This window comes from Notolepis coatsorum, assembly GCF_963971535.1.
Source record: "Notolepis coatsorum genome assembly, chromosome: 1".
NCBI classification, from domain to species: Eukaryota; Metazoa; Chordata; class Actinopteri; order Aulopiformes; family Paralepididae; genus Notolepis; species Notolepis coatsorum.
Window position 1 is genome coordinate 199,840,221 of NC_140165.1, and position 25,797 is coordinate 199,866,017.

General features: G+C 43.2%; 1 protein-coding gene across 8 annotated transcripts in view; it reads left to right on the forward strand.

Moving 5' to 3' along the window:
* The window catches only part of rap1gap2a (RAP1 GTPase activating protein 2a), a 518,359-nt gene that overhangs the window by 423,975 nt on the left and 68,587 nt on the right, over positions 1–25,797 (forward strand). For 6 of the 8 annotated variants that reach the window (XM_084313633.1, XM_084313635.1, XM_084313634.1 and 3 more), the window contains 5 exons: positions 9,762–9,794; positions 18,093–18,314; positions 18,614–18,717; positions 19,134–19,212; positions 22,360–22,413. In XM_084313633.1, the coding sequence (XP_084169759.1) occupies positions 9,762–9,794; positions 18,093–18,314; positions 18,614–18,717; positions 19,134–19,212; positions 22,360–22,413 (492 nt within the window). Of the gene's footprint in view, positions 1–9,497; positions 9,526–9,761; positions 9,795–18,092; positions 18,315–18,613; positions 18,718–19,133; positions 19,213–22,359; positions 22,414–25,797 lie in introns of those variants that run through there. The other 2 variants (XM_084313639.1, XM_084313636.1) reach the window with 2 other exon arrangements.

The window sequence follows — 25,797 nt, forward strand, 5'->3', positions numbered from 1 at the left end:
AACACCAGCCTACAAACCACGGCAATGGGGGGGGGGGGGGGGGTCTGCTGATGGAGACTCAGTGTTCAGGGTAACAGAGCATGAGGTGAGACGGATCTTTAAAAAAGTGGATATCAGGAAGGCAGCAGGACCGGACGGCATCCCCGGCCGCGTCCTAAAAGTCTGTGCCGACCAACTGGCCCCGGTATTCACTGACATCTTCAACCTGTCCTTGGAACAGGCCGTCATCCCCACCTGTCTGAAGAAGTCCACCATCATCCCTGTACCCAAAAAATCTACGCCCGCTTGCCTCAACGACTACCGCCCTGTAGCCCTCACCTCCATAGCCATGAAGTGCTTTGAGAAGCTAGTGAAGGGCTACATCTGTTCCTCCCTCCCCATCAACCTGGACCCTCTGCAATTTGCATATCGCCCCAACAGGTCCACGGAGGACGCCATAGCCCATGTGCTGCACACAGCAGCATCACATCTGGACAAGAGGCAGGGGAACTATGTGAGAATGCTGTTCATCGACTACAGCTCAGCATTCAATACCATAGTCCCCTCCAAACTCATAGCCAAGCTCAGGGACCTGGGCTTGAACTATGACCTGTGCCAGTGGGTCCTGGACTTCCTGACGGGCAGACCCCAGGTGGTAAGAGCCGGCAACTGCACCTCCTCATCCATCACGCTCAACATAGGGGCCCCCCAGGGCTGTGTTCTGAGCCCCCTCCTCTACTCCCTGTACACACATGACTGCGTAGCACAGCGGAACAACAACACCATCATCAAATTTGCTGATGACACAGTAGTGGTGGGCCTGATCTCTGCCAACGACGAAAGGGCCTACCTGGAAGAGGTAGAGAACCTGTCACAGTGGTGTCAGGAGAACTGCCTCTCCCTGAACGTCAGCAAAACAAAAGAGATGATTGTGGACTTCAGGAGGTCGGGGGTCAAGGACTACAGCCCCCTCAGCATCGACGGGGCACCGGTTGAGAGAGTGAACAGTTTCAAGTACCTCGGAGCCCACATATCCGAGGACTTGACATGGACCACACACATTGACAGTGTTGTGAAGAAGGCACGACAACGCCTCTACTTCCTCAGGCGCCTAAGGAAGTTCCAAGTCAGTCAGAAGATCCTTAGGAACTTCTACTCATGTACAATAGAGAGCATCTTGACCGGCAACATCACCTCCTGGTTTGGGAATAGCACTGCACAAGACCGTAGCAGACTACAAAGAGTGACACGTTCAGCCGAACGCACAATTAGAGGGGGGCTTCCCACCCTCCAGAACATTTACAACAAGCGGTGCAAGGGGAAGGCTAAGAGAATTATTAAGGACTCGAGCCACCCGAACAACTGCCTCTTTGAACTGCTGCCGTCAGGCAAGCGATACCGGAGTCTTAAGGCGAGCACAGAAAGACTCAGAAGGAGCTTCTATCCCCAGGCCATCAGGCTGCTAAACGAACAAAAATCGCTAAACGAACAATAATCACTATGCAACAACCATCAAATGCACACAGCACACACACCCACACGCACACACTCACTCAAACAAACAACACACTGCAGCACCCACTCTCCACACTTTAGATCACACAAACACACTTACACTTTATATTTATTTATTGATAAAGGATTTGCACTACAACTCGTACACCTACTGTGAATTGTACCTAAACTGCACCTCGTCCATTTATGCCTTGCACTATATAGTATTGTATATTAGTACACTGCACAGTATTGTATATTGTATGGTAACTACGTCTACGAACATTGTACATATGTCTAAACTGAACACTGTGACCTCTTTTTTTACTTCTAATTTTTACTATGTTTTTATTTCATACTTATCTTGTCATGCACAGTCTCTGGAGCGCAACAGTAAGAAGCATTTTGTACAAAAGTATTCTGTACTTCTGTATGACAACTATTAAAGAAACTTGAAACACTGGCACACCTACTTCCAGTGAATGACGCTAAGCTAGGCTAACAGTGCGGCTGTTCCCTAAGCCTAATGCATGCACAGAGAAGAAAGGGGTATGTATCTGCTTGTCTAACTCCAGGGTAGATGGCAAATAAGCTAATTTCCCAAGAAGTTGGTGTGTTCCCTCTCCCTCATTTCGGGTTTATTTCGTCCCCTTCCTGATATCTGCCAACAGTGCTGGCAGGTGCAGACTGCTCCATGAGCCAACTGCGCTGGAGCAAATCAGGAGCAAATTGCACACCAATGGGCGTGTTTGCGCTAGTATCTCATCCGCGTAATATCCTTAGTGAATGGCTCGCAAAGACGGAGCAGATACCGTGCGAAAATTGCGCTCAGTTACAGGTGCTATTAGCGCCGCACAATCCATTATTTGTAAATTCACCCAACAGAGCTCTGGATGTGCCAACAACAATACAGTACCATGATCCCCTAAGCATGATCCTGTTATAGCAGGATCAAATAGCTATTTTTTTTTATCATAGCTTAAGCAGAAGCCTCTACAGCTTTTGTTGCACGTTCGTGGAGATTATAGCCTTCCAAAACCTGAACCTCCCCTTTAAGTCAGGGTTTTGGTTTGTGACTGATGCTTTTGGTTTGTGACTAATGGTTTTGGTTTGTGACTGATGGTTTTGGTTTGTCACTGATACTTTGGTTTGTGACTGGTACTTTGGTTTGTGACTGGTACTTTGGTTTGTGACTGGTACTTTGGTTTGTGACTGATGGTTTTGGTTTGTGGCTGATGGTTTTGGTTTGTGGCTGATGGTTTTGGTTTGTGACTGATGGGTTTGGTTTGTGGCTGATTGTTTTGGTTTGTGACTGATGGTTTTGGTTTGTGACTGATGGTTTTGATTTGTGACTGATAATTTGGTTTGTGACTGATGGTTTTGGTTTGTGGCTGATGGTTTTGGTTTGTGGCTGATGGTTTTGGTTTGTGCTGATGGTTTTGGTTTGTGGCTGATGGTTTTGGTTTGTGACTGATGGTTTTGGTTTGTGACTGATGGTTTTGGTTTGTGACTGATGGTTTTGGTTTGCGACTGATACTTTGGGTTGGGACTGATGGTTTTGGTGTGTGACTGATACTTTGGGTTGTGACTGATGGTTTTGGTTTGTGACTGATGGTTTTGGTTTGTGACTGATACGTTGGTTTGTGACTGATGGTTTTGGTTTGTGACTGATACTTTGGTTTGTGACTGATGGTTTTGGTTTGTGACTGATACTTTGGTTTGTGACTGATACTTTGGTTTGTGACTGATACTTTGGTTTGTGGCTGATGGTTTTGGTTTGTGACTGATGGTTTTGGTTTGTGACTGATACTTTGGTTTGTGACTGATGGTTTTGGTTTGTGACTGATACTTTGGTTTGTGACTGATACTTTGGTTTGTGACTGATACTTTGGTTTGTGACTGATGGTTTTGGTTTGTGACTGATGGTTTTGGTTTGTGACTGATTGTTTTGGTTTGTGACTGATGGTTTTGGTTTGTGGCTGATGGTTATATTATCATACTGGTCATCGCGTCTCGCTCTTTGCCATTATGAGATAACTCATAACTTACTCCTAGCACCTACTGTGCTCATGAACAAACAATTTGCACTCACATGCATGTGACCAGGCCACGCCCCCGCGTCCTGCTATAAGATGCCGGACATGGTCAAACTCTACCTTCCTCTTTTTTTGTTTCCAACATGGACGTTGCAATGCACTCCGTGAACTAGTTATTATGAAACGCAGGGAGAAATTACACAATGTTGCGTTTTCGCCGGAGGTTCACCAGCCCCTGGAATCTTCTCGGCACATCCTAACGGCGCATCGGACCTGTCCTGGGGTTCCCTCATCTCGTGACAGCGGATCGAGGGACGTCGCGCGACGGCTAGCAGCACAGGTAGGGTCTGCGCTGCCCGGCATTAATGCTAGCATTTGTGATACTGCTCGTTCTCCCGTGAGACAGCCGAGTAGTGTATTGGCGCAAGGGGCAGGATATTTGGGTAAACATGGTCGTCATGACTCTGAATTGGATGTTTTCCCGGCTATCCTGGAGCGCGCGGCTAATGCTAATGCTACGATGCTGGGTCACTGTTTCTTTGTTCCCCGCCATGGGCTGTCACCACTCTTCCCTCCTCTTAACCGGTTCATTGCTGAAGGTCAATCGGTGTCTAATGTGGGGGGTTTTGCTGAGGCTTATTTACCCCTTTTACGGGTGGATGGGCTGACAACAGGGCGCAAGGCAGGTGTGCCGTGGCTTGAGGGCCAGGTAGCATCGGTCCTTTGCCCTGGCATGGTTGAACGGTGTCCCACCCGGAAGCCGACGCCAGAGGGCGAGTCGGCCCGGCAGGTGGCTGTATGGGCTGATGAAGTTTATACCGCCGCAGGACGGAATTTAGCAGCGACCAGTGTCATTGCTCAGTTGACTGCTTTTCTGTCCACAACTTTTCTGTCAGGTAGTAGGGCCTTAGGGCCAGCCAACGTCGAAAACATTGCACGTGTTTTTGGGGTTATAGAGCTTTTAACTCAGTCACAAGCTATAACCGCAGGGAGGACCAGGATGCTGTCAACTCTTATTCACAGGCATCTTTGGTTGGAGCAGTCTTCCTTTGAGGAGGAGAAAAGACTTCTTCTCCTCAGGGCTCCCCTCTCCACAGAGGGACTCTTTGGTCTTTCCGCAGGAGCGCGGGCGGTATTTGACCTAGGCCCCACACCGCCTCGCACCACACAGCCAGAGGTGAGGGCGCGGCCTCGCCAACGACTGTGGCAAGGCCCTCAACCAGCGGCCATGTTTCCCCCGCCTGAGGTACCCTGGACACAATGATAACATGTGATCGCAAGGCCGACAGCCTTGGCGGCCGAGGGATCGGCTACATTAGATGAGCACGCCCTAAAAAAACGTCGCCGTCTAGCTGTGTCTAGCTCGCTCTCCGGTCACTCCCCACCCCCAACACCAGCGGGATACGGCTCTGATTTGTTCCCTTTGGCTGCGGGCCACAGGCCTTTAATGAGACGCAATCGGCCCCACGTTTCGCTTCTCATGGGGACAGCGGGTGGGACCGGGCCGCCTATCTACAGTTCCTGGTGGACCAGCGGCAAATGGCGGCGGGTGCGCTTTGGGATTATCATCACATATGGCTACAGCAGTGCCGTATGTCGAGGTGGATGGAGAGAACGCTGAGGTTACGAGTTATTTTCTATCTCGACGGCATTCTGCTCCTCAGCCGGTCGGAGGAGGTCGCCAGGTCTCATACCAGGCTGGTGGTGGAATTCCTCTCAGTCTGGGTTTTGCTGTGAACTGGAAGAAGAGTACTCCTCTTCCCAGTCAACAGGTGGAGTACTTTGGCTTGGTTCTAAGCTCAAGGCCCATGAGGGCAACCCTCTCAGAGCGACGGCGAGTGGATATTCTCGGCGCGCTCAGGGGGCTCCGTCCTGGCAGGACGGTTACGGCACTGTCCGTGATGCACCTGCTCGGTATGATGGCATCTGCTCACTCTGTGGTCCCTCTTGGCCTCCTCTTCATGAGGAGGATACAGAGGTGGTTTTCCAGTATGAAAATAGACCTGGTGAGAGGCAAGTGGAAACGACTGAAGGTTCCCATATCAAAACTGGGGGATCTCGACCACTGGGGGAGGACTGGTACCCTCACCAGCGGGATCTCCATGGGCTGCAGGCTGTCACACGTCACGGTCTTCACCGACCCCTCCTTCACAGGATGGGGGGGGACGTGTCGGACCAACGCAGTAGGGGGCAGCTGGACGTGCCATGCTACCCGGTCTGCACTGCATATCAATGTGTTGGAATTGAAGGCGGTCCTTCTGGTCCTCAAGCGGTTTGGCCACCTGGTGGTGGGCAAGCACGTGTTGGTCAGGACGGACAACACGACGACAGCATCGTATATCAACAGACAGGGTGGAGTACGCTCCGTCTGTCTGCACCGGGCGGCGGTCGAGCTCTGGCTATGGGCGTCTCTCAATCTGCGCAGCCTGAGGGCGCTCCACATCCCTGGCAAGGAGAATGTGGGCGCGGATGTGATGTCGCGGGGCGGTCCTCATCCCGACGAGTGGGGACTACGTCCAGACATAGTCAGACAGGTCTGGGACCGGTTCGGGGAAGCCACGGTGGATCTGTTTGCGAGCAGACAGTCTCACCAGTGCCCCTTATGGTTCTCGTCAGTCAGGGGGACAATCCTCCCCTGGGGGTGGATGCCTTCTCGATATATCCATGGCCGCCCGGGATTCTGTACGTGTTCCCCCCATACACCTAATAGCTCAGTGTCCTGCCCCCTGGACTCTGTTTTTTCCTTCCTTCAGTCTATCTTGGGTAGACTGTCGGCCTCGACGGTGAGGGTATACGCCGCAGCTATATCCTCTTGTCATGTGGGTTTTGAGGGCGGTACGTTGTTCAGCCACCCTCTTGTGAAACGTTTCCTGCTTGGCGGTCTGTGTCTCAAGCCGGTGGAACCTTCTCTGTCTCCGAGTTGGGACCTCCAACTGGTCCTGGGCCGGTTGTCGGAGGCCCCGTTTGAGCCTCTTGAGCAGGCACCGTTGGAGCAGCTGTCTTTCAAGAATGCGTTCCTGCTGGCCATCACCTCCGCTGAGCACGTGGGTGAGCTGTGTGCTCTCTTGGTGCGGCCTGAGGGCCTGTCTATTCGGGCAAATAGCAGTGCGACTCTGAGGCCTAATCCAGTCTTCGTGCCAAAGAATATCCGGAGCTCTTTTCGCTAAAGGGATAATTATTGTGATTCAGGCGTTTCATCCGCCTCCTCACGCTAGTGGGTTAGAGGCGAGCCTTCATCTGTCGTGTCCTGTCCGTGTATTGGGGGTTTACCTCAGTCGGACGCAGGATCTCAGGGCTGCCGATCAACTGTTTGTTTGTTATGGTGGCCCTTGCGCAGGTAAGACACTGTCCAAGCAGTGCCTGTCACATTGGTTGTGTGAGGGCATTGCCCTTTGCTACACGTTGGCTGGACAGGTCCCCCCTGGGGGTGTCAGGGCGCACTCCACTCGTGGAGTGGCGGCCTCTGCCGCCTTGTTAGGGGGGTCCTCGGTAGAGGACATCTGTGCTGCGGCCTCCTGGTCCTCCCCGGGTCCCTTCGTTAAGTTTTACCTCATGGACATGACTGGGGGTTCTGTCTCCCAGGTGGTTCTGAGGTCTGGGACCTCCCCTGCGTCCCGCCAGTTGGTGGGCTAGCAGGGGTGTGTGGGTGTGTGCCACGGGGTGCTGTGTCACACGTGGTCCCGCCTGTACTGTGCGTTCTCAGGGGTCTTTGGTTCCCCCTTTTTCCGCACTTTGGTGGAGTTGACTGCCCCCCCCCCCCCCTTTGTTAGGACAGGCAGGTGGACGGGACTCCCCTCCTCCCTGGTAGTGGGGCTTACGGGCCCTCAGGGGGTACACTTGTCGGGTCACGCATCTGCTCTGTCCCATATCTCATAATGGCAAAGAGCGAGACGCGATGACCAGTATGATAATATAACAAACGGTTATCCTATAACCTAGTTATATGAATATTGGCAGAGCGTCTCGCTCTTGGCGCCCTGAGGTCCCTTGGTTGGGTTTTCAGTGTTCAGAGTGTGACCATGTCCGGCGTCTTATAGCAGGACGCGGGGGCGTGGCCTGGTCACGTGTATGTGAGTGCAAATTGTTTGTTCATGAGCACAGTAGGTGCTAGGAGATAAGAGTTATCTCATAATGGCAAAGAGCGAGACGCTCTGCCAGTATTCATATAACTAGGTTATAGGATAACCTTTTGTTTTGGTTTGTGGCTGATTGTTTTGGTTTGTGACTGATGGTTTTGGTTTGTGACTGATGGTTTTGGTTGTGATTGATGATTTTGGTTTGTGACTGGTACTTTGGTTTGAGACTGATACTTTGGTTTGTGACTGATACTTTGGTTTGTGGCTGATGGTTTTGGTTTGCGGCTGATACTTTGGTTTGTAACTTTATGGCTTGGTCACACCAACATCTGGCTACACTATAAGTCTCCTCAAATGCTAGGGGAAAACGATGCTGCCTGTATTTTAGTTAATCCATGTTGTGGCCACGGTTTGTCATGTAAATTTGCAGGTCAAAGTTGAACAAATTTGATCTTTGACCAAGTCAAATAAGTGAGATACATTTGCAAACAGAGGTGACGTGGGTTTGAATGCTCCTCCACAGATATGCACTGTATTGGGGGCAAAGATGTCTTCAGGCTAGTGTGACCAGAGATCGGTGGAGGGGAGGTGAGAGAAGGAATGGAGAGAGAGAGGTTAGAATGTCCTTGAATAGCTATGTTGAGAACAACATCTTTCCATCATATCTGGCGAAAGGCTAATGTGCTTTTTGACCCTTCTGCCTTTCCATCTTCATGCTGCATTTGGACCCTAATCAGGTCCCTAAAGCTGAGGAAACCAAGAAATGCAAGGTGTGGGAAACACACACACACACACTACACACTGCTCCTTGTCTAGATGCAATACAATTTCATATCTGTGAAACCTTCCAGATTCAAAATGTTCTCGGTCTCAGTGTGATGTCATCCAAGGCGCTCCTTTACTCATCCGTGTCATCTGTTCATCTCGTGATTTGACGTGTGGTTGGAGCACTCCTCTTTTTCCCTTTGCCATTGGCCTCCAAAGTCTTGTCACCTTTTTATGAACATGTATATCGTTTCTCATGGTTTTGCAGTATAAAATCAATTGGGTCCTCAATTGATAGATTAGAAACTGCAGTGTTTCCCATACATATTATTATTTTTTTTATTATTATTATTATTATTATTATTATTATTATTATTATTATTATTATTATTATTATTATTATTATTATTATTATTAATATTATTATTATTATTATTATTATTATTATTATTATTATTATTATTATTATTATTATTATTATTATTATTATTATTATTAATTATTAATATATAAAATATACTAATACTGGATAAATACAGGATGGAGAGGACTTCTGTACTCAGCCAACTGTATGTTTTCTAATTAATATGATCAACCAACAAGGTTATTAGGGTTGGGTATCAATAGCTGATTCCAAATTGGAGCCCATTCTAAATTCCCAAGAATTATGGATTTGATAACAGCCTTTTTCGGTCTAGCTCCCAAAACGATACTACATTGACAGAACCTAACACACCTGAACCAGTGGGGAACACTGAGCTGAATCGACCTCCAAGGATTCCATTGATCCTCTGCGGTTAGAGTGTTTTGCCTCTGCAGCATCTAGATGACTCACAGTGGGCTCTTTGCAGCGCTCTGCTGTCAACAAGGCCTCAGCATTATTGGAGGTCATACACTAGCACCATGCTACGCTAGCAGACTGCCAAATAGCTACATGCCTGTATAGTAGCATTCCCCCATGGGCTAACAGAATCAAGAACAGACCTGCATGTCTTACAACTCTGACATCATGAAAGGGTGACACGCCCTCGTTGATGCTAGCCAATGACTGTGTGTTTCAGGCTGTTGCATCATTATTTTGATCCTCAAGGTTTCTGTGTCAGAACAAGTTTGTTTTGTTTTAGTTCCTCTGTTGGTGTCTGTATCGGTGCCCTTGCTTGATCTCATACTGTATGGTAATTGTCTCAGTGAAAGTAACGTAGAAGCTGTTAAGGGAAATGGGATGCTGAGATTGTCTTGCTAATTGTGTGTGTGTCTGTTTGTGTGTGTGTGTGTGTGTGTGTGTGTGTGTGTGTGTGTGTGTGTGTGTGTGTGTGTGTGTGTGTGTGTGTGTGTGTGTGTGTGTGTGTGTGTGTGTGTGTGTGTGTGTGTGTTGTGTGCGTGCATGTGTGTTTTGTTCTCTGTTTTACAGGATGACTACATCCCCTACCCAAGGATAGAAGATGTGAGTCATTGCCCTCTCATTTCACACACACACACACACACACACACACACACACACACACACACACACACACACACACACACACACACACACACACACACACACACACACACACTTACAGTCAAGTATACTGTAGCTACTGTAAGTGCTGTAAGTGGTTATATTTCCAACCACAGGAATTAAAGCTGAATGCTGCCTATTTGGTGTCAGCCAACTGTATTTTTAGTCACAATGTGAATGGAAACTATCTGTTGGTGAGACAGTACCCCCTAATAGGCTAAACTAATATTTTACTAGATATCACTATGAAACCTTCCCAGTTTGTTATGTACATAACAACTAAGAAAAATTGTATTGCAAGTTTTCTGAGATTTTATGCTTATATTATGCAAAATGGGCGTTTTTGTTTCATTATGTTGACACATAACACAATGAACTTTTACAGAAGCGATTGTGGCTATGTCTTTTTATCATCCCATAAATCAGGATGATGTCTACAGTCATAAAAAATCTATTTTTGACAGGTCTTTTGGTATAAATGTACTATAAATCAGGCTATGAATGATATATCAACAAACCCCTTTGTAAAAAGATGCAGGGTATAGTTAGGAAGAAATTTGGAAAGTATGGTGTGTGTGTAGATGCTAGGGAAATGTGACATTTCATCTCTTGCATGTAAGAAAACAAATTTTTGGGAAAAGTTCTGTATTGTAATTGTGATCTATGGACACAATCAGACTAAATGGAGTAAAATAAAGTAAAAACAACTAATTGTGTGTTTTCAATATTTTATTGCCACTAGTTTTAAATAAGACATGTTAACACTTTGAGTGCCACGCCGGGTTTTCCTTTTTACCCCCTGAATGCCACCATCGGCGCCAATGTTAACGTTAATATCGCCTAATCTATGTTTTAAATTATGGCTATGTGTCTAATCTGCCCATCGCATTATCAAAGACTATTTTCCAGTCAGTGCTGTCAAGGCAGATTGGTTTTTATCGCGTCATTTCCGTTTCAGAGCATTTAGAAAAGCACCCGTTTTGAGATAAAAAACAGCCCATTCTGGACCATTCTATGAAAATCGTCTTTTACTGGAATATTCCACAACGTTGATATTCGTCTGCCTTTTTATGAATCGTTTTCAAATAAACGCTAGATGATCAATATTATACGTGCACGCAAGCACATTCGGGCCGCGCACGGATAATCGCTGTGTTCATTTCCTCTCGGACTTTTACAGTGAAACCGAAAGAGCCCATTTCACAAAACAGCTTATAACTTCATCAAAATTAGTCTGATTATCCTAACACTGATAACATAGAGTCCTTACCTGACATCAGATGGTATCCAACTGGTATATTCCAATTCCTGATCACCATTTGAAAAAATCGATAAGTGTATAGATCCAACGCGATACAGTAGAACTCCATGATCAGCGGGGCTCAGAGTCTCCAGAATGAACTGTGGTAACCCCGGCTGGATCAGTGGACTGGAAAATGTGGAGTACCGGATTTTTCCCCCATCCATTTTCATTGAGTCCATTCCAAAATCCCTTATGTCATCTGAAAGACGATAGGGGGCGCTTTTTTCCACATATGATCTCCGGCACCGCTCGTGTATACTCGGGTAGGCTCGCGTGATGCAATATGATTTCAGATCGCTAAAAAAATAAATAAAAATCAGAGAAATCTCGTGAGTGGCTTTCAACCACATAAAAATAAACCCGAGATATCTCGTGTGTGGCAGTTAAAGTGTTAAGGAAGCAATATATAACAAAATCTCAATATCATCGAAAAAAAGCAAAAAGGCGATTTCGGGGGTACTGTCTCGCCTTAAAAGGTGAATGGTATAATTTACAGTAGTCTCACAAGCCAGTTTATCTAGTCTCTCAAGCCAGTTTATCTCTCAATGTGAGGGTTCGGTGTTGGTATAGAAGAGGAGAGCCCAAGTGCAGGACACGAGCAGAGAGAGAAGAGGCTGAGGCGACGGGATGAAGTGAACAGGCTTTTACTGAGCAGTTGCAAACAAGGATGAACGTTGAAAACTGTTACAAACAAAAGCGAACTGCAAAACCCGAAAATAATACTCAGCAGAGCTGGAAAAAATATGGACTAAGTAGGAACGGACTCACGGGGAAACACTGGTGAGTACGTGACCGAACACAACTGTGGTAACAATGACAAAACAATGCAAAACAAATCAATACAATACAATGCAATACAATACAACGGCGCGACAATGACTGTGAGAAACGGGCAGGTCTAAATAGTGCCCGTGAACTAATTACTAATGAGTGCCAGCTGGTATAAGGCCAGGCATGGCCAAGACAGGTGAACACAGAATTAGTAAAGAAAACTCACATCATAAATAAAAGCATGTGTAAAGAGAATATCTTAAAGGAAAAACATTATGTAAAAGAACAACCCTTAAAGGAAACATATGTAAAGATGTTAACACTATTAACACTTTCTTCGCCAGGCTTATGTACATCATTATACCATCCTCTGCCAGCTCTATTTGTCTATGGAGAAGTTCCCCTTTTTTGCAGGGCTATAACTTTTTAAATTGTATTGCTAAATTGACATTACTATGGCCCATTCAACATCAAGTATCTATTGTTCAGGGTGTAGCAACGTTATACTTTTTCATTCACATATTCATACTAAAATACGGTCTAAAGTATAAGTATGTTTTTATCGTTTTCTGCAGCTTTCTGCGGGTCCTACTAATCACCCCAAAGTACCAGAAAATACCCCAAAATACCCCAAAATACCCCAAAATACCCCAAAGTATACCCCAAAATACCAGAAAATACCCCAAGATACCCCAAAGTATACCCCAAAATACCCCAAAGTACCAGAAAATACCCCAAAATACCCCAAAGTACCCAAATAGTGTGTAATAGTGTAATAGTAGTAATAGTAGTAATAGTAGTAATAGTGTGTAATAGTGTAATAGTGTGATAGTGTGTAATAGTGTAATAGTGTGTAATAGTGTAATAGTGTGTAATAGTGTAATAGTGTAATAGTGTGTAATAGTGTAATAGTGTGTAATAGTGTGTAAATGTGTAATAGTGTGCTAGTGTAATAGTGTAATATTGTGTAATAGTGTAATAGTGTGTAATAGTGTGTAATAGTGTAATAGTGTGCTAGTGTAATAGTGTGTAATAGTGTGTAATAGTGTAATAGTGTAATAGTGTGTAATAGTGTAATAGTTTGTAATAGTGTAATAGTGTGTAATAGTGTAATAGTTTGTAATAGTGTGTAATAGTGTAATAGTGTGTAATAGTGTAATAGTGTGTAATAGTGTAATAGTGTGTAATAGTGTGTAATAGTGTAATAGTGTAATTTTGTGTAATAGTGTGTAATAGTGTAATAGTGTAATAGTGTGTAATAGTGTAATAGTGTAATAGTGTGTAATAGTGTAATAGTGTAATAGTGTGTAATAGTGTGTAATAGTGTGTAATAGTGTAATAGTGTGCTAGTGTAATAGTGTAATAGTGTGTAATAGTGTAATAGTGTGATAGTGTAATAGTGTGTAATATAGTGTGTACTAGTGTAATAGTGTGTAATATTGTAATAGTGTGTAATAGTGTGCTAGTGTAATAGTGTAATAGTGTGTAAGTGTGTAATAGTGTGTAATAGTGTGCTAGTGTAATAGTGTGCTAGTGTGTAATAGTGTAATAGTGTAATAGTGTGTAATAGTGTAATAGTGTAATAGTGTGTAATAGTGTAATAACACTATTACACACTATTACACTATTACACTATTACACACTATTACACTATTACACACTATTACACTATTACACTATTACACACTAGCACACTATTACACGTTTACACTATTACACTAGCACACTATTACACTATTACACACTATTACACACTATTACACTAGCACACTATTACACTATTACACACTATTACACTATTACACACTATTACACTATTACACACTATTACACTATTACACACTATTACACTATTACACTATTACACACCATTACACTATTACACTAGAACACTATTACACTATTACACACTATTACACTATTACACTATTACACACTATTACACTATTACACACTATTACACTATTACACTATTACACACTATTACACTATTACACACTATTACACTATTACACACCATTACACTATTACACTAGCACACTATTACACACTATTACACTATTACACTATTACACTATTACACACTATTACACTATTACACACTATTACACTATTACACTATTACACACTATTACACTATTACACTATTACACAAAATTACACTATTACACTATTACACACTATTACACTATTACACACTATTACACTATTACACTATTACACACTATTACACACTATTACACTATTACACTATTACACACTATTACACTATTACACTATTACACACTATTACACTATTACACTAGCACACTATTACACTATTACACACTATTACACACTATTACACTATTACACACTATTACACTATTACACTATTACACACTATTACACAAAATTACACTATTACACTATTACACACTATTACACTATTACACACTATTACACTATTACACTATTACACACTATTACTACTATTACACTATTACACACTATTTGGGGTACTTTGGGGTATTTTGGGGTATTTTCTGGTATTTTCTGGTACTTTGCGGTATACTTTGGGGTATTTTGGGGTATTTTCTGGTATTTTCTGGTACTTTGGGGTATACTTTGGGGTATTTTGGGGTACTTTGGGGGTATTTTCTGGTATTTTCTGGTACTTTGGGGTTTACTTTGGGGGTATTTTAGGGTATTTTGGGGTATTTTCTGGTATTTTCTGGTACTTTGGGGTATACTTTGGGGTATTTTGGGGTACTTTGGGGTATTTTGGGGTATTTTCTGGTATTTTCTGGTATTTTGGGGTATACTTTGGGGTATTCTAGGGTATTTTGGGGTATTTTGGGGTATTTTTTGGTACTTTGGGGTATACTTTGGGGTATTTTAGGGTATTTTGGGGTATTTTCTGGTATTTTCTGGTACTTTGGGGTATTTTGGGGTATTTTGGGGTACTTCGGGGTATTTTGGGGTACTTTGGGGTACTTTGGGGTATTTTCTGGTATTTTGGGGTATACTTTGGGGTATTTTGGGGTATTTTCTGGTACTTTGGGGTATTTTGGGGTATACTTTGGGGTATTTTGGGGTATTTTCTGCTATTTTGGGGTATACTTTGGGGTATTTTGGGGTATTTTCTGGTACTTTGGGGTATTTTGGGGTATACTTTGGGGTATTTTGGGGTATTTTCTGGTATTTTGGGGTATACTTTGGGGTATATTGGGGTATTTTGGGGTATTTTCTGGTACTTTGGGGTGATTAGTAGGACCCCTTTCTGCATAACGTGATTTATAGCCCTAAATGCATTATATTGATGATTGTATACAGTTTGATAGCGATCGGCGCGAGATAAAAAATTTCAAATGGACATGCTTCTAGAAGTTACTACTTATCATCTGATGTTGACCGGATGGGGGGGGGGGGGGTCGTTTATAATTCCGTGACCAACGTTAGATGATTCATCTAGTGTGGGTGATATGATCAGTTTGTATCGAACACGTTAAAAAAAACGCTGAAACTCACCGTAGCTTCCTCGTAGCGTTGGGCGATGACCGTGGAGCAAAAATATTCCTATTATGGGATGTGGAAATATGCGATCCTTCTCCAGGTTGTATAATAGTATATACGTCCAAATCATGTTGTTTATCGAGTTATTGGTAACGGATTGCTATCCATTGTGTCTAGCTCGAGTCCCGGGACTATTAGCGAGTGATCGGACCGAATTGGAATGAGCACCAGCTTCCGTTTCCGGTTTGGGCGATCCGCCGATCGGCCACCAGATGGCGCTCTTGAACCGTTGGAGAGTTGAGAGGGGATCAACAGTAGATCTCAAGTCTCCGGGGGGAAAAAATTATTGCGATCACAGATTTTTGAAATATTTATCTCAATGACGTGTTACGGCGTCATTGGCAGAATGAGCATGGCGGGGAATGACGAGTTTAGGCGTCCTTGGCAGAGAAAGTGTTAAAAACATGTGTAAAGGGATGAGCCTTAAAGGAAACACATGTAAAGTTATCAACACTTACAGAAAACATATGTAAAAGAGATGAACCTTTAAAGGAAACATATGAAAAGATAAAACCTTTTAAACACAAGCTAAAACGCACAACACAACATGAACAGAGGAAACACAGCATTAAAGATAGCATAAATATCATCCAGCAGACCTAGGACTAAAGGCCTGAGAAGGTCCAATATCTGGAGTTGCTGCGCTTGGCCACTAGAGGGCGGCAGAAAACCACTGTTCATATTGTTCGGACAGGATCCCTGGCCGGGACCATGACACTCAAGCCAGCCTATCTAGTCTCTCAAGCCGGTTTATCTCTCAAGCCAGTTTATCAAGTCTCTCAAGCCAGTTTATCTAGTCTCTCAAGTCAGTTTATCTCTCAAGACAGTTTATCTAGTCTCTCAAGCCAGTTTATCTAGTCTCTCAAGCCAGTTTATCAAGTCTCTCAAGCCAGTTTATCTCTCAAGTCAGTTTATCTAGTCTCTCAAGTCAGTTTATCTAGTCTCTCATTTCAGTTTATCTCTCAAGCCAGTATATCTAGTCTCTCAAGTCAGTTTATCTCTCAAGACAGTTTATCTAGTCTCTCAAGCCAGTTTATCTCTCAAGCCAGTTTATCAAGTCTCTCAAGCCAGTTTATCTCTCAAGCCAGTTTATCTCTCAAGTCAGTTTATCTCTCAAGACAGTTTATCTCTCAAGCCAGTCTATCTCTCAAGCTAGTTTATCTCTCAAGCCCATTTATCAAGTCTCTCAAGCCAGTTGATCTAGTCTCTCAAGCCAGTTTATCTAGTCTCTCAAGCCGGTTTATCTAGTCTCTCAAGCCAGTTTATCTCTCAAGTCAGTTTATCAAGTCTCTCAAGCCAGTTTATCTCTCAAGTCAGTGCATCTAGTCTCTCAAGCCAGTTTATCTATCAAGTCAGTTTATCTAGTCTCTCAAGTCAGTTTATCTCTCAGGCCAGTTTATCTAGTCTCTCAAGCTGATTTAGTCTCCCAAGCCAGTTTATTTAGTCTCTCAAGCCGGTTTATCTAGTCTCTCAAGCTGGTTTATCTCTCAAGCCAGTTTATCAAGTCTCTCAAGTCAGTTTATCTCTAAAACCAGCCTATCTAGTCTCTTAAGCCAGCCTATCTAGTCTCTCAAGCCAGCCTATCTCTCAAACAATTTTCATTGAATCATAATTCAGACTGTTAATATGTGAGAAGAGGAAACTATCATCTTCCACAGGAAAAGTTATTCAGACTGGAAGGTATTCAACCAATAAAAATATTTTAAAATATTAAAATATATTTAGAATTTCCATTTCTGCTCAGCAGCTAGCTAGTAGCTAGGCTTAGACCAGGGGTGCCTAACCTTTTTTGAACCAAGATCTACTTTTTAATTTACCACCTAGCCGAGAGCTACCAACCAAAATTGTATATTGTAAGCCGTCATTTGAGGCTTTATAAAAGCAGCATAATGAACACAAATCTGTCAGTGCCGAGTCCGACCTCATCTTAAATAACAAACAGCATTGCTTGTTGTAGTTAACAAGGAGAGGCAGAGATGATTTTGCAAAAAAAAAAGAAGAAAAAAAATTAAATTTTATTAATCAAGATCTACTTGAAATCAGCCCGCGATCTACCTGTCGATCGCGATCGACTGGTTGGGCACCACTGGCTTAGACTAATTTGTTTTCCAGTAGGTGTTATTTAAGCGACTGCTCTTGAGATACGGAAGTGGGGGAATGACTGGATATCCACCTTATTTCCTACTCACTTACAGAGCTGCTGAATTACAGGCGGGTAGGCAGAAGCGTTTGGAAATTGCGGGAGCCAACGAACGCGTCTGTCTTGAGAGACTAGGTACACAGTATCAAACTGGACGGTGACGCTACGCAGTATTCCATGCATTATTGTGTTGATAGAGGTTTATATTTATATTTTACATCTCAACGCTTTTAGAACTTTCAAATGATCCACTTCTCTTGCCCCTCTTCATTCCATCTCACTATCCTTCTTCCCTCTTTACCCCATACCCCCTTTCTCGCTCACGTTATCTCTCATTTCCTTTACTCCTCACTCCCTTGTTCCCATTCTCATCTTCATCTTCATGGTCATCTTCATCTTCATCTCTCCCTCCCTCCCTCTCCCTCCCTCTCTCCGCCCCTCCCTCTGCCCCTCCCTCTTAAAAACATAGGTGTTGGAGAAGGGTGGGCCTTACCCCCAGATTATCCTGCCCCAGTTTGGGGGCTACTGGATCGAGGATGCGGAGGCGCCGGCGGGAACGCCTACCTCCTCGGAGTCTAGTTTCTGTGAGGAGGAGGAGGTCGAAGGTGGTATGAGCCCTGGGGGAGGCCACGGCTACCGGTTAGAGTGCAACAGCACGGCCCGTGCCTACCGCAAGCACTTCCTAGGGAGGGTGAGTGTGTTTGTGGGTGTCTTGCTGAGGGGTGGTGGGTGTACCGTGGTGGTACCATTCAGTCAAAAGACTGTTAAAGTTAAAGCTTTAGTCCTGTAAGACTTATTACTGGTTGATTAGTTGTCGCTGTGGTTAATTAGGCTATTTTGTGGGAAGATGATAAACCCATCTATGGGATCACAGTTGTATTCACAGATATGGTGTTTGGTCTTTAATAAGAGTTTGATTTGAAAGATCTTATTCCATGTGACCTGGTGTAAGATATTGAAGTTCTCCTATATGTTCCCTCCTCCATCCAGGAGCATATGAACTACTATTGCACTGGTAGCAGCGTAGGAAACCTGCTCATGTCTTTAAAACACGAGGAGGCAGAGGGACAGGAGTTCCTACGCATCATGCTCAGGTACTGGCCTACTATCTGGCTATATTGGGGTAGTTGAAGGACAATTAAATAAAAATGAAAAGTGCTTGGTGGAGAGAAGTAAAGAGTAAAAGTAAAACATTCTACCAAACCATATGGAAGAGATGTAAACAAATCTACAAAATGTTTTACTTGGTCTACCAAAATAATTAGTTTTGTAAGTAAAACATGTGGTTATAAACCCATAATGATTCCTACAAGGAATTCAGAGAATTGTCTATATGGTTGGGCAACCAATAATCTGACATATAATAGTTTAAGAAACATAGATTAAATAAACAAGGTAATGCTATTTTAAGGCAGAAACAATATGCTTCTTATAATCCTTGTCCATATGGGAAGCCTATGAAAAGAGTGAGAATGATTCTGACCAGAGATCTCCCTCCTTCTTTTCTCAGGTCAAGGACCAAAACACTCCATGACAGGATATCTCTGGCTGGTCTCAACCAGCTGCCCAGTGTACCTCAGATAGCCAAGGTAACATAGGCCTACTGTTGCTGTAACACATTCGGTCCCAAATGTGTTAAGAGCCAGTAATACAATTTGTGTTGATATTTTCTCATACTGTAGCCTATATCAACACATAGCAACCATTATCTCTTCCAACATGGAGGAAAAATTGGCATTCCAAACATTCTGTGAAAGTCAGCAATAACCCTTGGAGCAAGTTGTCCTATCATGCAGTGGCGGCTGGTGAATTCTTCTCCAGGGGGGGGGGCGCTATACCAAACATTTTGCAAACATGTACCGAATAGGTACAGTACAACTATCACCATTGCCATCAATCAATGATCACAGTCAATGCAGCCACGTTTCCAATAGCGCCTACACAAACATGCACGCCCAAATATCTCTCTCTCTCTCTCTCTCTCTCTCTCTCTCTCGCTCTCTCTCTCTCGCTCTCTCTCGCTCTCTTCTCTACTCTCTCTCTCTCTCTCTCTCTCTCTCTCTCTCTCGTTCTCTCTCTCTCTCTCTCTCTCTCTCGCTAGCTCTCAGCATATTATCACTGTACTATATTTGTGCATGCTCCCACGCCCGTACAATAATAATCACAGAGGTATATCTTGTCATTTGAAACAAGTTACCATTATATTGTCCCGGGTGATTATGGCCCCCCGCGGCGAAATTAATTAGTATCCCCCTCTATCTCTCTTTCTCTCTCTTTCTCTCTCTCTTACTCACACACAGCGTGACGTGGAATCTATCGTTACACAAGGAACTGCAAAAGATCAGACCTAGTAGTATGTAGTATATACCAAGAATAACTTCAGTATGAGTACAGGGCTGTACAGCATATTTTGCATATTGTTAAACGAGCCAAGGCTAGCTATTAAACATAGACTTACCATCACAAGAGTTGAATGGGGCGAGATATTCAGCTGTCCAGTCCACAACAAGGCTTGTTGTTGTTGTTGTTGTTGAACAAGCCATAATCCACTTCTTTTAAATCCATTCAAAAAGAAACTCCAGTAACAGTCCATACCGTTGGTTTAGCCCAGACTCTTGATAATGACGAGTCTGGGCTAAACCAACTTATGGGTGAAACCATTACTTCAGGATACCCCAGTCGTTAGCTGCATCCAGCTACCAGAGTCAAGGTAGAAAAATATCCGGACTGCCGGTGCCGGATCATCCGGAAGGACCCTGCTTGCTTGGATGATCGCTAGAAAACGCGACGGCTTCCATCATATTACATCATATTTCAACGCACAGTGCGTTACGCACTGATAGGCGAAATGTATTTGCTTGACCTATTTCATTGGCTGGGAGGATACAGCGATGATACGAGTGCACGCCCTGCCCTGCGCGATACTCTACGCCCAGCCTAAGAGGTAGTTATTCTCTATCAGACAGTGACTTCCTGTGAATCACAAAACAATTATTTATATTTGATATATTAACGTTATATTGTGCATTGGAAACACAAACATACTTAAAATGAGTAAATATTATTCATTTTAAACATGTTTATTTTATTTCTAGGGTCTAAAATAATAAAAATTAAAATAAAATATTTTCTTCTTCTCCTGCTCTCTTTACCAGGGGGGGGCGGCGGACCAGCGCCCCTAGTGGACGAACCGCCACTGCTATCATGTTGATTTAGCTGTGCAGTCTGCATTAAATCAGAGGTCCTTGAGGGGGTTCAAGTGGGTCCCCAGAAAATGGGGAATCGTTTAATTTAACTTTTTCATGAACAAGACGGTGGCCCAATGAGAGAATTTTCTGATGTCACTTTCTCCACTGTTTTCTTCTCAACTAGATATCTATGGAATTCTGGACTTAAAGGGGAACTATCTTACTGTTTCTTTCACTATTTGGACAATTTTACACAATTCCTGTGAGTCTATGGAACACATCTGTAAGGTTTTTCTCAAAAAAATTCATTGTTTTATATTTCTAATCGAGTACTCAAAAGCAGCATTTTTCCACTTCAAGATTTGAAGCTGTTTTGGCCTGGCTCCGCCCATAAGCGATTTGAGTGACAATCACCCACAGTCTGCAACTTGCAGACAGAGAGAGAGATAGAAAGATAGGGGGATACTAATTAATTTAGCCGCGGGGGGCATAATCCCACGGGACAATGCATTGGTAACTTGTTTCAAATTACAATATATACCCCTGTGAATATTATTGCACGGATCGGAATATGGGTGTGCGCGTGGGAGCGTGCGCAACGATATTTTGATATGCGAGTGCTCCCGACTGTGGGGGAGAAGCTCCATCCACGCGCACACACACATTTACACACACTCCTGCGCGCGGTCCCTCTCTCTCTCTCTCCCTCTCTATCTCTCTCTCCCTCTCTCTCTCTCTCCCTCTCTATCGCTCTCTCTCCCTCTCTCTCGCTCGCTCGTTATCTGCTGTCTGTCGGCACCCGCGTTTGAGGAAGTAATTCCACTCGCTCTGTTGTTGAGCGAATTGTTGATTGTGACTACAACCAGTGCCTTATTCACGTCAGCAAAACAGTAAAATTAGAATAGCTTAGTTGAGTGAGGGAGGATCTTGTGAACTCGAGACTAGACTGATGAGTCAAAATGAGAATTAGAGAAACAGACCCCATTGATATAATCCCCCATTGCTAGGAAACAATGCTAAACACTGGAAAAGGCCATTTATAAGACATGGGACCTTTAATCACATCTAACAACAACAATCTTTGTTTGCTAAAAAGCTACCATCTATCAATGTAGGGTTCCTTGAGCTACCATCTATCAATGTGGGGTTCCTTGGGCTACCATCTATTAATGTGGGGTTCCTTGTGGTTGAGAACCACTGCTGTAAGGTACAAAACAATATGATGATAATTTAACAATGACAATTGCTATCATCTGGAAATGTACAGATCTATTCCTGACCAAAATCTTGAGTGAACAAGATGTGTATTTCTAGGCACTTGAGCTGGCTGCAGTTCTGCAGGCAACCACACAGTCAAAGGTCTCTCAAAAGGACTCTTACTTACTATGAAATTATTCTGAAAAGAAATATTCAGCATTAACATTCTTTGGCTGTTGGGTGGCTGCCAGTATGATGCCAGATACTAGAAAAATGGGATCCAAGATAAAAGAAAATACAAGAAACATACAGGAAACAAGTTAAAACCCGACGCACTTCTCTGTCTTCCAGCTTTTGTGTGATGACGCCACAGGGCTGAAGTTCAACCCGGCTTTGTACCCAAGGGTGAGTCCACTCCACAGTCAACTCCAAGGTCTTTAGAAAAAAACAAGTGTCTGGACATCGACAACGTTTCCTTGACAACAATGTCGAAATCCAGTGACCACTGGGACCAGGGCCCTCATTCACCAACGTGACTTACGCACAGATATGTGCTTAAGCTGTGCGTACGACCATTTCTAAGCAAAGAGTGGGATTCATCAATTTCAACTTGAACTTGACTTCGTGCTTATGTGTACGCACAGCTCTGAGCATGCTTAGCTGACGCCCAGTGGTAGAATATCGTTACTACGGCACAAGCGCTCCTCAGTACATGCATTCGTTTCAACGCGGAAATAAAGACACTGGCGCGTGTTCTGTATGACCCCCGTAATTCATTATAGTTCATTGTGAAATAGTGATATTAGTGTAATTATTGTCAAACCCTAAATAGCATGTGGAATAGGTCTTTCTCTCCGAATGAATGCAGGTTTATATATATATAGCGTTATCGGGTGCACTGACTGCGCTCGCAGGAACTGTTTTCAGAGATAGCATCAGATAGGGATGAATGAATGAATGAGGGGCAGTCTAATTGCAGAGAGAACATAATATTAACTAGAGTCCACTACCCGAGACACCTCCTTCATTTGTACCGCAATTTGGGACCCAAATTGGAGCTATGAGCTTAAAAGCTTTTCCGTGCTTATTTGAGAAGGTCCAGCTGCAGAGCCGGAGAGACAGACAGCAGAGAGACAGACAGACAGACAGATAGACACTGTTCCACAGTGTGTGTGTGTGTGTGTGTGTGTGTGTGTGTGTGTGTGTGTGACCACTAGTCTCCTAGTAGAGACCCCCCCCCCCCCCCTCTGGACCACCTCCCAGTAGAGACCCCCCCCTCTGGACCACCTCCTAGTAGAGACAAGTTTTCTATAATTTATGTTTATATATGCAAATGAGGCACTTCCCCATTAAATATGTGGACATTTATGGATGCAATAAGGCAAAATGAAGTAAAATGAACAACTAAATGTGTGTTATTGACGTTTTATTGTCACTAGTTTCATAGAAGACATGTTTAGGAAGCAAAATATAACAAAATCTCAAAATCAACAAAAAAAGTATATTTGCCTATTCACCTGCAGTGTCTCGCCTTAATCCTCATCTTCGTCTTCTTCCTAGAGAAGTCTCTACTAGGAGGTGGTCCAGAGGGGGGGGGGGGGGGGGGGGGGGGGCTGAGTCTCTACTATTAGACTAGTACTCACACACATGCACGCACGCACGCACGCACACACACACACACACACACACACACACACACACACACACACACACATACGTGTTTACAGGTACTCCCGAGGACCTTGAGATATCAATAAGGTTGCGAGGACCCCCCTTTCCGCTGTGATTTGGACCCTGAAAAAAATATATTTACCAATAGATGGCGCTCAACTGCTGGAAACTGACTTCAAAATAATTTAACACACATGTTTGTTTTTTGTGTTATGTTATGTCATGGGACAGACTCGTGAGGACTAGTGGTGTAAGCCAATCAGATACAGACGTGGGGCGGGACATGAGGGTCCTCAGAGAAGCGTATAAATAAGAATACACACGCCTGTCCTCAGAAAAGCATATACACCGGAACACACACGTCTATATAAATACATATAGTTTCTGCCTTCAGAAGGTGTTATAACATATCATTTCTGCCTCCAGAAGGTTTTATATGGTTTTATATGAAACATATAGGCCTAGTTTCTGTCTCCAGAAGGTTTTATAAGAAACATATAGTTTCTGCATTCAGAAGGTAAATATATCATTTCTGCATTCAGAAGGTTTTATAAGAAACATAGTTTCTGCCTTCAGGTTTGATATGAAACATAATAACTCGACATTTTTCTTACCCTCTTCCCACTCTAAAGGGCTACCTGTCGAGAATTTATAGGCAGCTATGCTCATTACAGTCCACCTCCTTAACCCTCATGTTGTGTTAGGAATTGGCACCACTGACCGGTTAGCGGGTCAATGTTGACCCGGGGTCTAACTCAGTCCTGACCACTAAAAAGAAAGGAGTATCACTCAATATAGTTAATACTACATCCTAACTAACATTATATGCATTCATAACCATATAATCCCATTGTAATTTGATTGTATTACAATCACATCATGTCCCTTATTTTTTAGATGAAAATGAGGTTGTTCAATCATAATATACTAAATGTGAAACCCATAGATAATGTTTTCTGACTATAATAGAACAATATTAGAATATAACTACTGAAAAAAAGTTTAGTATATTTATTATTTTATTTATTTATATTTAGTATTTTTATGGTATAGTTTACCTTGCCCGGTCAAGAATGACCCTAACACCACAGTCGTACCTTTTTTTCTGCAGATACCTTCAGAATTTTCAAAATGGTGACAGTTTTGCTGCGCTTATATAATATGTATAATATGTGTTGTGGAGGATATCATAAAGCCTTGTTCTAATCAAATCAACTACATGATAGTTATTACATATTATAACCTTGAAACGGGTCGCTGGAGACCCTACCACCACATAAGGGTTAAACATTATTTCTCTTCGGAGTTGTGGGATATTTTCAATGTTTTAGCTAATTTTGATTTAAATGGTATAATTCCCATTTTAAAATGTTTTACCATGGTATGTTTGGTATCTTTTTTTTCCAGCACAGCCTCACATATATGACCTGACAGTTTTCATACTGCATAATACTGTATATACTACTGTATACTGTACAACACAAAACACAAAATCGGATTGAGAAATGTGTTCTTTTTACTATGAACCAATGCAAACATATTCAATCAAGCATATAAAACAGTGGAAATGCCCCCTCAGGTAGCATATTTACATAAACAAAAGAGAAAAGGGCAGAATTCAATTCAAAAACAAGTATTTTCTTAATACACAGGTAATAAACCCAGACGAAATGTAGATTCTCAACTGGAAAATCTCACCATCATGCTTTTTTAGAAATAGTCAGTAAAAAAGTAAGTAAAAGTAAAAAAAAAATATAGCATCATTATGGAATGTAACTAAAGTAATGTGCAATAAAAATACTATAATATAATAATAGTAAAAGTAAAGAGGAATATTCAATATACATATATACACTATATAGACTACTGTAGACTACTGTACATCATATACATATGTGTGTGTGTGCGACATTGTACTGTGCTGTACTGTGTGCTCAACTGTGCCACAATTCGAAACAGTTTGCCAATGACGAGACAGAGGGCTACATCACAGCGCTTGCATTTCCAGGGAGTCAGGGTCCTTTTCCCCCCTTTGTGACACTGCTGGCAGATCCTGCGGCCATGTGTGGCTTTCTGTCTGACGTCCTCTGTAGGTGCTGCGATGGCAACAGGGATATG